The sequence below is a fragment of the Scomber japonicus genome, chromosome 22 (assembly GCF_027409825.1).
Source record: "Scomber japonicus isolate fScoJap1 chromosome 22, fScoJap1.pri, whole genome shotgun sequence".
NCBI lineage: Eukaryota > Metazoa > Chordata > Actinopteri > Scombriformes > Scombridae > Scomber > Scomber japonicus.
The window spans coordinates 17,905,016-17,917,538 of NC_070599.1; the positions used below are offsets into that span (position 1 = coordinate 17,905,016).

Genomic DNA, 12,523 nt, shown 5'->3' on the forward strand with positions numbered 1-12,523 from the left:
CCTCCTTCAGGTGGAAACAAGATATTAAAGAGCTACTCACCTTTTATGGCAGAGAACTGGCAGAGAAGTGTTAGGGGGACAGGGCCTTCATGACTTTCAAGAATCACCTAAAAACATACTTCTACTCCTGAGCTTTTAACTGTGCCTAATAAAAATAAATATATAAATAAAAACCAGGTCGGGCATTTCACCTGAAGTCTCCACAGGTTTGTGCTGTTCTCACTATCTTACAGAAAGCAGTGAATTCGAGCTCACATTTCAGATGTCTATGAGTTGTTAACAGCTCCACCAAATAGTGATCTACTCCCTCTAAACTGCTCACATGGTTTCATTTCAATAAATGTTCAAATGATCCAATATTTCAGAAAATTAGAGAAAAGGTCCAAAAACTGAAACCAGATTTGTGTATTTGAACTTTGTTTTTTCTTCTTTCCTCTCCCATTAATCATCATCCACCCCTCACATTTATCTGCTGACCCTTTGGAGGGGCCCCACCCCTAGGTTGGGAACCACTGGAATAAACTAGCTAACTGTGTAGTTGAAAGTAGCTCCACCTCCGTTATTCTGATTTCTCTTTATCGTGTCTGTTTTTCCTCTGTGTGAAGCACTTTGGATTGAACTGTGTTGTGTTTAAAGTTCTTCATGAATAAAGTAGAAGTTGTGGCTGTCAGGTGTTCAGAGGGTGTTGAGAGCAGACACACAAATCGTAAATACTCCAAATTAAGTCAATTTAAATAAGAATAAACAGAACATAAAGGTTGTTATTGATGATCACATGTATTTACTTCCCTTTGTAAAGGAAGCATCCACAACTCTCAGCAGCCGCATTAAAACCTGTAACGTATCAGATTTAACTCTACTGATCGGAGGCATTTAATCATCATCGAGTGATAAAACATGACCTCAGTCCTGTTGGAAATCCTGAGCCCAGGAGCGTGACGCTCTCTTTGAATTTCTCTGATATGAGTCAGACTCTTCTGGGAGGACTACCGCTCTGGACGGCTTCCAACGCCTGTGGCTGCAAATAACCGAAAACAGAGAGAAACCAAAGTCGAGACACTCTGCCCCCCCCCCCCCCCCCCCCACACCCCCTCCAACACTAACCCCCATCAAACATTTTTTAACATCTTGAACTTTTATCCTCTCTTTTGAACTTTATTTGCCCTTTTTTGACCGTAGCACAGCCGCCTATAAAGAAAATGGCAGGTTTGTATCGACGTGTTAATCCCAGCGTGTTTACTTACTGAGAGACTCATTTGCTGACCGACACCTTCTACACTGTAATCACATTTTCCTCTGCGGACGACTATCGGGCTGGTTTGTGTTTTCTTTACGGTCGTACTGCAGTTCCTTTTTGTGTATCTGCAAGCCAGATTTTTGTTTTTAATGTCAACCAAAAAGGCGAAAGTGGAGAGTAGAGAGTTCGGGGTTTGTCTGGAGCCACACGAGCCAGTCGAGCGGTTTGATTTTCTAAATGACAGTGCCGTGCAAGAAAACCAGCGAAAACTCTTGACTTTGATTTTTTAGTCCGTTGATTGTAGGGTAGCAGAAACCGGAGAGGTTCAGCGGTTGTATTTTTTTGAGTTTTAGCTGTGTGAGGATTTTGGGATCTGAGCGTTTTGGGTTTTTTTGTCGTGTGTGTACAGAGAAGACACAGCTCAAGTGTTTTTTTCACTGTTTATTGGTCTTCAGCAGGCACTCCCAGACTTTTTAGCGGGTTGGTTTTGACCCCGAGGTGAATATCTTCCTCAGGCGGGTTTTGCTTGTGTCTTTTGTTCTGGTTGCCATGGCTACAAAGGCCCGTTCATTCATTCAGGGTTTTTTTTTATCCCCCTCTCACCCAGCTCTACGTCCTCTGATCCTCTCAGAAGCTCGCCTCTTATCCTTCAAAGTTGCGAGCATGCCGTCAGGAATACTAACATCACAAACAATATGCTGCATTCACCCAGAGTGCCCTCTCTCTCGCTCTCTCTCTTTCTTTCTTTTCTTCTTTGTGGTTTGTGCTAAGTGTTTTTTTTTCTGTAACATCTGGTCCTGCAGATTTTCAGATTGCAGGAATCAATGTTTTTTTTTTTCATCCAGGGATAAATACCAGAATAATAATGATATGGTTTTGTTGCAAACTGTTTTTCTTTAAAATGCACGGCCAGTTTTCCTCCAAAGAGCAGATGAGTTCCTCTGAGCTGTAGTTAGTGAATAATGTACATTGTGACCTTCCTCTTTTTTTGTTTTGGACAGTAAAACATAAAACCAAACAGACATTGTTGAGGTGAGAGAACAACCAAGCAGCGGTTCATCCATTCATTCCATAATCCAGAGGAGACATATATTTTGGTATTTTGGTGGAGCTAGCCAACAAATCCCACATTTTTATGACTCTTTCTCTGTTGATAGGTTAACCAGAGATCTTTTTTTTCTGCTCGGTATATAATTTTCATGACAGATATTCCAAATTACTGTCTTTGTTTGTGTGTGTGTGTGTGTGTGTGTGTGTGTGTGCAGGAGGAGATCTTGTACCAGTACCCGATGTGTGAAGCATCCAGCCAGCTGAAAGGAGTGAGGGGGATCTTCCTCACTCTGTGTGACATGCTGGAGAACGTCACAGGAGGGCAGATCATCAGGTAGCTAAGATTTTTTTGGGTTTGGAGCAAAATGAATGAGCTGGATTTAATAAAGTCTTCCAACCATTCAAAGCGCTTCACATCGCCAACATTCACACACTGATGGCAGAGGCTTCGGTGCAAAGGGGCCAACCAGGCGGAGTTTCTAACACTCATTCACAAAGCGATGGCACAGCATTCAGGAGCCGTTTGGGGTTCAGTATCTTGCCTGAGGACACTAGACATTCGGACCGGAGGAGCCAGGGATCGAATCGCTGGTCTTCTAATTAGTGGACGACCTGCTACAGTCACCCCCTTTTAACAAGTCACAACGCTTGAATGTCACTTTGAAAAGAGGAATAGTGTGATTTTTCAAAATGACAAATGAAGTCATTAGTCGCTGCAGTTAAACTAACAAAAGCGGAGAAGATTGGTCACAGTATTAAAGAGTATAAAGTTAACAGACTGAAGAGCACAACCAGTGTAATTACCTGCTGGCCAGGAAAAAAATGGCAATGCAACTCTGAACGATTTTTGCAGAAGTGCTCCAGGAAGCATTTTTAATCACCATTAAGTTACCGTGAAATAAAATGCAACCCACATTTTTTTATTTTTTTTATTTAACAATTTAACCGGCAGGATGTTTTGCTCCCAACTGCATCTTCATGAGTTTAAACTGTGCACTGGAAATGAAATCTAATTCACTTTGACTTAAAGAGATGCTCCTTTATCTCAGTACAATGATATAATAGCTCATTTTTAGTCGTATTTCATACCAGTGATAGTCTGTGCAGGTGTTGCTCAGAAATCAAGACCACATTCCCGGTTTTCCCTTCAATTTTCCGACCTTTAGTTCAGTCCTGAAAGGTAATAATCATTCCGTGAGTAATTTCCACACCTGCTTTTTGCTTATTCTCTTTGTTGTTGGAAAAAAAAAAGTCTCAGGCCTCTTTCTAATTTTCTATCAAATTGATCCCAGTGGCACAAATAAAGATGGCGTGTAAAGGCAAATTGAAACAGCATCAGCCGTCGTCTTATTTATATTAGCTTGTAATTAAACATCAAAATAGATGACACATGATGATAAATCCTGTGTCTACTTCTTCTTAAGTAAAAAAGAAACCCCACCCTATGTCTTATTTTTCTATCAAATTGAAGCCAGAGGATGCAGTTTAGAGGCAAATAGAGACTCTAAAATTATATAAGAACACGATAAAGGATAATAAAAACCAACGTTACCAAAGATGTAGTTCAAACTGTTTTTGTTGTTGCTCCTCCAAGTTCCCGACGTCTCTGCCAGTTCAGTGTTTGGATGTTTTTAAAATCAACAAAGTTCAGAGTTTAGTTTAGTTTGAGCTGTGAGAAAATGTTGGTTTTCGGGAGACTTTGCTTAACTTTAAGAATTTAACAATTGTGTCGGTTTTTAATGTTTTTCACACACCTTGTCCTCTTTTTCTTCTTCTTCTTTTTCTTTTTCTTCCCCTCCTTCAGTTCATCTCTCCTGCTCGGGAAACATCTGGTACATGTGGGCTACTGGAAGGAAAGCAACAACCTGCTGGTCATTGGTCTTCCTGCTGAGAGGTGAAAGGGACGCACCTTCAAACACACACACACACACACACACACACACACACACACACACACACACACACACACACACACATACATGCTACATACAAGATTACACTGAGAGTCTGTGTGTAGATATGAGATGGCAGGTATAAGATCTGACAGACAGCAGATATTCAGAGTTTCATTTTTTTTAAATCATGGCACTGGTGTTGTAATAAATTTTCCATGCATGACGTTTCGCCCGACATTTAAGAGCACGATCTGTAAAAATAATTGAAAAAGGGGACCATCCATTTTTATTTTTTTTCAGTTTCAGTATGCACATGTGCTTCTTTTTGTCCTTTTTAGCTGGCAGCATAAGTACCTCTTTAAGTAGCTGAGGCTTGTAATAAAATGGGTTCTTGAAATGAGTCATATTAGCCAATTTTTTTTCATTCTTAGCAGCCAATCAGTCATCGTAATGGCCCAGAAATAATCATTCATGCTTAAAAAAAAAAGTTCAGGCATTGATTTTAAAGGGACACCCACAATTATTTATTAAGTGTTTCCCCTCATGGCTTTTTAAATATTTGATAAGCAGTAGATCTGCTGAAGCTGAAGTTTATCCAACTCTGGGTTTTTGACACTTCCCCCCGTTTTTCCCCCTCCAGGGTTCCTTTGCTGTATCTGCAGACGGTGGTGGGAGACGTAGTGCGGACATTAAAAGTGATGTACGGCTCCTTAGACAGGTTGGTTCGGTTGTAGCTCTCCTGTGGCCCCCGCTGAGAGAGCAGCAGTGATCCCAGGTTGCAATTTTCCCCTTTCTGGATGTCATTTCATTTTTAATGCTTAATCTAAAATATACTGAAATGAAAATAGCGTGCTCCAAAAAAAAGGTGATTCCCAGCTGGTTTTACACAAAGTTTTCATTGTCCCTCAAATATCTTTCCATCCCGCTTTCTTCCTAAAATCTAAACATTCGTCTTGTTTCATTTATGACTCCAGTGTGCTATAACGACGCTCGTTTGTCATCTTTCGTCGTGTTTGTCCGCAGCGCGTTCTGTAAAGCCGATCACGCTCCCAGGCTGGACCACTTCTTCTGCCTGTTCTTCCAGCAGCTCATCCAGCCGTCTCGCCTCAGGGATGGTTTCTCAGCCCCGCCCCCCGACGTCTCAGGGTCGCTTTTCCTCGATGGACTGCCGGCGGTCCGATGGCTCACGCTGCCTCCAGAAATCAAGGTGGACTTCAGTGTGTGTGTGTGTGTGTGTGTGTGTGTGTGTGTGTAGTTGTGTTTTTTAAATCATAAATATAGTTTCTGTTTCTAATTTGAAGTTGAATCATTGCCATATTGATGCAGCTCTGGCGCCCTCTAGTGTTCCCCTGGTAAAAAAAGACATCTTACCATTTAGACCAGGGGTGTCAAACATGCGGGCCGTGGGCCAGAACCGGCCCGCTGAGAGGTCCAATCTGGCCCGCTTCCTTTCTTCCTCTCTCCAATCTGTTCTTCCTCTCTTCCTTCCTTCCTTCCTTCAATCTGTCCTTCCTTCCTTCCTTCCTTCTTTCCTTCCTTCAATCTGTCCTTCCTCCCTTTCTTCCTTCAATCTGTCCTTCCTCCCTTTCTTCCTTCAATCTGTCCTTTCTTCCTTCCTTCCTTCCTTCCTTCAATCTGTCCCTCCTCTCTTCCTTCCTTCCTTCAATCTGTCCCTCCTCTCTTCCTTACTTCCTTCCTTCCTTCCTTCCTTCCTCTCTTCCTTCCTTCAATCTGTCCTTCCTCTCTTCCTTCCTTCCATCCTTCCTTCCTTCCTTCCTTTCAATGATCTGGCCCACATCAGGTGAAATGTGGCTGTATGTGGCCCTTTAACTAAAATGAGTTTGACAGCCCTGATTTAGACGCCTGATGGATTGAAAGTTAATGAAACCATCTAGATACCAGGACATGTTATATAGATAAAAAAGCTCATATTTGGTTTCTTTTCTCCGCAGGTGGAGGTGGATACTGTTCTCTCTGATTTTGAGTCTTCTGATTTTGGAGAAATGGTGAGACACACTTTTAAAGGATGGATGTTTTAAATCATTTTCACAGATCATACTAAACACTTATTTCAAATAATAAGCTAAGAAATCTAAATAATAAGTATCTGTGGTTCTTGTGTTATATCCTCTTGTCCTGCTGCTTATTAGATGGACAGACGTGCAGTGTAGCAGAGGGGAGGAGAAGGTTAGCCTATTTTTAGAGGCATCTTCATTGATATGCGTTTGTATTTTTAATGAGGAACAAATCTCTGTAGGTCATTGATGTCCTTTGTACACAAGCTGAGACAAAATGTGAGACTGAGATTATTGATACAGGAATCACTGAGCTCCATTTAGCTATTTAACCCTCCTATTGTCCTCAGGTCAAGGAAGGACAGGAGGGAGGGATGAGGGAGGGAGGAAAGAAGGAAAGGAGTAAGAAGGAAGGAAGGAAGGAAGGAAAGGCGTAAGGAGGGAGCGAGGGACAGAGCAAGGAAGGAAGGAAGGAAGGAAGGACATGATTAAGGAGGAAGGAAAGAAGGAAGGAAAGCAGTAAGGAGGGAGGAAAAGAGGAAGGAAGTATGGAGAGAAGGAAGGGAGGAAGGAAAGGAGGAAGCAAGCAAGGAAGGATGGAAGGAAATGAGGAAAGAAGTATGGAAGGAGGAGGGAGCAAAGAAAGAGGGAAGGAGGGGAAGAACGAAGGAAAAATGAAAGAAAGAAGGAAGGAAGGAAGGAAGGAAGGAAGGAACAGTCAAAAAGAGATGGGTTCAATTTGACCCAAGAGGACGACAGGAGGGTTAAATAACGCCTAACCTGCTCTGTGTGAGTGGGTAATTTTGAAAAGTGAAGAGTGACATTTTGAGGATAGTTTTTAAAAATGTGTGAACTAAAAATCTCTTTATGAATTACTTGATAACATTATTGAATAAATCCGTCCTGCTGCCTCTAGCTGTCAGATTGCCAACACTTCCCCTTCCCTGTTACATCTGGTTCTTCTATTATCTCACCTTCTTTTTGACCTTTGTCTTTGTTTTGTCTCACAGTCTGAGGACTTTTTCGGCCTGAGGCGTCTTTATGTCATTCTCGGCTCCTGTCTGTTCTATAAGGTTTGTGTCACAGTCAAAGCACACAAGCACAAACACACACACGCGTCTGTGAGTAGCAGTGATTGTGAACAGAAGACGACCTTTCACACATATTACCCAGACGAGTTTGTTCTCTGACTGAAGGGTTTAGTGACAGATCGCCTGCTAATCCCTGTTTAAATATTAACTACAATGAAAAGAGAGAAGCAGCAGACGTGTGTTGTGCCCTGTGTTACGAAAACCCCAAAATAAATCTCACATAAATAGAAAATTAATGTAATTACCAAAATGACTTCCTGTACTAAATTCATTCAGCTCTAAAAAAATGTCTGCTGGTCTCCAAACACTCGTTAAACAATCCTCACTCTGTCTCCTCTCAGTCGTACCTGATCGCCAACCACCTTCCTAAAGAGGACCTGCTGGACGTGTGTCTGTACTGCCAGCACTACTGCCTGCTGCCGCTGGCCTCGGAGCAGCGGGTGGGTCAGCTGGTCATCTGGAGGGAGGTGTTTCCCCAGCAGAGAGCCAACAGCTGCAGCAGCAGCAGCAGCTCGGCGCCGGGCTTCAGTCAGCCACAAGGGCGACACTTCCTCCTCATAGTGGGGCTGGTGAGGAGATGAATCAACACCTCTGAGTTGTTTTTGTCTTTGTTGGAAAGTTAGAGTAAATCTTTTTGTTCTTGGAGCAAAGGAATCAGATTGTTAAGTTCTTTTCATTCAGTTTGTTTTGGTCCTCCTCTTGTTTTCCTTTATATCAACACCTGAGAAATTAAACTAAGGAAAGTACGTCACACTCCAATAAAGCTTCAGGCACTTTGGATGCAACATCTGTCCATTAACTTATAAGTCCTAAGTGGCTTGTAATTGGTCAGTTTGAACATAAATAAACCAAAAAACAAGTTTCCCTGTATTATCCTCTCAACTCTCTCGTACCATTAACATTAAAGGACCACTTCATGATATTTCAAGCCTGTCTTAAAACAACAGTCAGGTGTCCAAATCAATCATTCCTCCTGTTCATACAGTCCTCCTTCTGAGATAATATGAAGCTTTAGCTGTCCAGTTTAGTCAAATCATATAGATATGTTTCAACATTACAGTCTTTTTAGTGCCAAATTCCCACCACAGCTCTACAGAGAAACACAAAGAGGGAGTTTGATGCTCAAAAAGTTGTAAATGTGGCAGATATACGCTTGATGTGACGAATCAGACTGCTGAAGCCTCATTAAGCTTCACATCTACTTTTAAATGAAATGATGTTGAGAGGGGATCTTAGTAGTCAGTATGAACAGGAGGAATGACTACAGCCAGGAAAACCTCTTTCAGTTCACATGGACACCTTACTGTTGTTTTAAAACACACTTGGAAAATAGTGAACTTGTCCTTTAAGCTAAATCTCATCTCTATAATCTGTACATCGTCCCTTTTGTTGTATGTTTAAAGTTTTTACAGTAATATTTCTTCATGGTACTAATGACATATTTCTCTGCTTGTATTTTTTTGTCTCTCCACCTTCAGAGACACTTCATGCAGTGCGTGCTGTTAGAAGCAGGTGGATGTGCGTCACCAGCTTCGGGTTCTCCAGGACCGGATTGTGTTTACGTAGATCAGGTGAACCTCGTTGAATCTACATCAATAAAAAATGAAGCGCTGTGATGAACTCAGGTTGGAGTTTAAGTTTCTTCTTCGCGTGTCCTTTAACGTGTGTATTTCTGACCTCAGGTGAAGGCGACCCTGCTGCAGCTGGAGGTGTTGGAGGCGGGTATTGAGGAGCGTCTGAACGCCCCCGCTGCTCCCTGTCTCTCCTGCGCCGACTGGTTCCTCCCGTCCTCCACGGCCCGCGACCGCCTGGACAGTCTGGCCTCGTCCTCCCCCGTCCTCAGCAAGCTAGCCGGGGCCGTTAAAAGCTCCTCGTCGGGGGCCAGGGGCCGCAGCCTGTTCGGGGAGAAGGCGCGCAGGTCCAGCCCCCAGAGGAGTCTGTCAGACAGCGGGAGCGAAGGACAGATGGACGCGGGGTCAGGGTCCAGTTCGTCAGTGGCTCCAGGCCTCAGTCCACATTCCACCCCGGACTCAGCGAGGAAGCTGGGGGGGCGACGGGACTCTCTGGGGTCTGGAGGGTCTGATGGGAGTGGAGGCAGCGGAGGCCTCTTCAAGGTGAAAGAAGTCATGTTTGGTCGTGTTTCTCAAATACTCTGATTATAATAATATTAGTCACATTTTATTGAGTTGATGGAAAATCAGACTCAAAAAAATAAAGGATGAGTTTTTTAGTGCAAATCCAGATTCAGGTGCAGCTCGAGGAATTATTTCTCACTGCAAGATCGAATTATATAGCAGCTTTCATAGAGGTCAATGTAGTTCAAACTGCTTCAGTGATGATTGACAAGCTGGTTATATGTGTAATAAGAAAGAACAAGTGACAACATAAAGAAAAGGAATTAAAATATATAAATAAAATGTTTAGAAAATTTAGACAAAGTAAAATACATATTAGAATATAAAGATAAATCAAGAATAAGTAAATGAATGAAAATAAGAGAATAAGTAAATAAAAGCCAGAGTAAAAAAAGAGATAAAGCTGCATGTTTTTACATCAGATGACGTCCAGGATGAAACACCCGAACCCGTTCTACCTGGGCACCCTGAAGAAGACTCTGACGGAGAAGGAGACGGAGGAGATGTACAACACTCTGAAGTGAGTGATCAGAAATAACATCATAGCGACACATCATTGTAAAACCATGAACCCTCTTAATGACCTGCAGCTCTGTGTGTGTGTGTGTGTGTGTGTGTGTGTGTGTTACAGACTGACCTCAGGAGCCGAGAACACGTTGTTCCACTACGTCCTGATGGAGACCGTGCAGGGGATCTTCATCGCTCCGACGCACAGAGAGGTGGCTCAGCTCAGCGGCTCCATTCACCCGCAGCTCATCCGCAACTTCCACCACTGCTGCCTCTCCATACGAGCCGCGTTTCAGCAGAGTCTGCCAGCCAGGGTGAGACTTAAAACTCGAAACACCTCAGACCGCGGCTCACATCAAAACTACACTTCACACTGATCTTGGTAAATCGAGGGTTTCTAAACAGGAAGTCGTACAGAAGTCAAACTGAGCTGTTGTAGCATTTATCTGATCCCTCATCTTTTAGATCCGATCAGACGGTAACTTTCTTTTGTTTTAGATCCAATCTTTCCAAAAAGGATCAATCAATCAATAATACTTAATTTATAAAACACCTTTCATGCAGGTTAATGTCGTTCAAAGTGCTTCACAGTTGATTGACACGCTGATAAAACAAGTGTAGACCGAGGACGACATAAAGAAAAGGAATGAAAAGGATGAGGGGACAAAACCAAAGAACAAATTACAAAGAAAAAAGAAACAAATTGAGACCAATACACACAAGAGAAATGTTGAATACAGGACTATTATCATAAGAGCTATTCTCTTAACTTTATAATATAGTTCAGAGAATAGTTTAAGCTACCAAATGCAATCTAAAGAGTAAAATCCCCCTTATGTGAAGCATTTAAGGTGGAAATTCCCCCAATTTTGAAAAATGCCCTCAAGTGAACGGTGTCAAGTTAAAGTCAGAAACCGGTTTTATTCTAATCTGATACTAAACATAATGTATTTGACAGTGAGGGAGGAAACTGTTGCTCAGATGAAGGATTGTTGCTCCTTCTGTTCAGACGTTACATAAAACCTTTATTACCTCGGGCAGCTTTATGTTCAAAAACCACAAGAGTTTTTATTTTGGCTGCTGCTTTGTGTTTCTTATTTTAGTGGTTTTACTCTCTACTTCTTCTCTGAGGAGCTCAGTTCTTCTGCGTTAACGCTCTTCTCTCCTGCAGGGCCGTCGGACTGCAGACAGGCCTCAGGGTGGCGGTTGGGGTCTCGGCCCGGTGAAGGAACACGGAGTTCTGTTCCAGTGTAAACCTGAGAACTGGACCGACCAGAGGAAACCCGCTCCCACCATGACGTACTGGGTCATTGGGTACGAAAACCCAGTGAAAATGTTTAGTTTTTATGCAGCTAACAATTATTTTCATTATAAATAAACCTCAGGATGATTTTACTGATCAGCCGATTAACAGTTTACACTATAAAATGTTCAAATATTAGTTTCTCAGAGGTCACGTGATGTCTGGAAATTGCTTATTTTATCTGAACAACAATCAAAAATCTTTATATATTTATTTAACTAACATTTATAAAAAGGAAAAACCTCAAATTTCTACATTTAAGAAGCTCAAACCTTCACATTTTTGGCTTGTTTTGCTTTAAAAACAACTCATTCTCCAACGATTGGCTCCACTCACCGTTAAACGTCTCGATTGATTTAGGAGACGGCTGATTGACGGCACAGTTTTAGGAAAAACAGGTCTGATATAAAATCTAGTTTGACACCAGCGGAGAGACCCGCGGCTCCAGAGACGAGGAATGCGAGCCGTTGAGCTCTCTGTTTTATTTCGATCGGAGCGAATCGTCTCCAAGGGAGCGATCACTGTCAGGAAATTGGACGTATAAGCGAAAGTCGAGGATATAACGGTGAAGATTTACGACCATTTTTTAGTGCTGATGCAGAACTGCTGTAATAAAAAACACTCAGTCAGTATGAAGGAGACGCTCCTCTGTGGGTTTAAACACTGGATCCAGACTACAGACCGATAAATGATCACTTCTTCTAATAAAACTATAAACCCTGAATAATTCAATCAAAGGGATTATGAGAGAGCGATGGTGAGCTTTACTCTGTAGCTGGTTCTTTGCTACATTCAAGTCATTTCCTCACTTTTTATATGTTTTTCTTTTTTTTTTTCTATCTTTCAGACGGATGTTGCTCGAGCCCGTCCCTCAGGAGTTCTACGTGTGTTTCCACGACTCGGTGGCGGAGATTCCCGTGGAGATGGCCTTCAGACTCTCCTTTGGTTTGGCTATGTGACGTCACTCGTGAAGCGTCACAGTTTCATTCTCAGGAAAAAAAAAAAAATAGCTCGGACTCTGGAGCAGGTCGAAAGAGTAAAATGATTTTTTTTTTTTGGTTGGTTTTTTTTCTCCAAGTTTGTGTGGAATCGAGTCTTAAATCGTACAACGTGCCTCCGTTTTCACAGATGGTTTTGTGCAGATAACGGCGGAGCGTGACCACGGCCTCTCAGCGCTGATAAGCAAATCGCAGGCCGAGTGCTGACCTTTCAGTTCAAACACAGTCGCTTTGTTTTTTTGTGTTTTTTGTGCCTTGTTGCTCATCAGAACTCGTTCCACAGCTAGAAACC

General features: G+C 42.4%; 2 protein-coding genes across 2 annotated transcripts in view; one reads left to right on the plus strand and one right to left on the minus strand.

Annotated features, from left to right (window-relative positions):
- clcn3 (chloride channel 3) overlaps positions 1-12,523 on the minus strand; it is a 248,766-nt gene that overhangs the window by 178,261 nt on the left and 57,982 nt on the right. The gene's annotated exons all lie outside the window — the stretch shown is intronic.
- On the plus strand, positions 1,134-12,192 carry intu (inturned planar cell polarity protein). The gene is made up of 14 exons (XM_053343520.1): positions 1,134-1,206; positions 2,503-2,621; positions 4,092-4,181; positions 4,823-4,900; positions 5,206-5,389; positions 6,135-6,188; positions 7,208-7,270; positions 7,630-7,857; positions 8,767-8,859; positions 8,971-9,402; positions 9,846-9,943; positions 10,055-10,244; positions 11,102-11,244; positions 12,081-12,192. The coding sequence occupies exons 2-14, from the start codon at positions 2,527-2,529 to the stop codon at positions 12,190-12,192; spliced, it is 1,860 nt and encodes a 619-aa protein (XP_053199495.1). The 5' UTR covers positions 1,134-1,206; positions 2,503-2,526.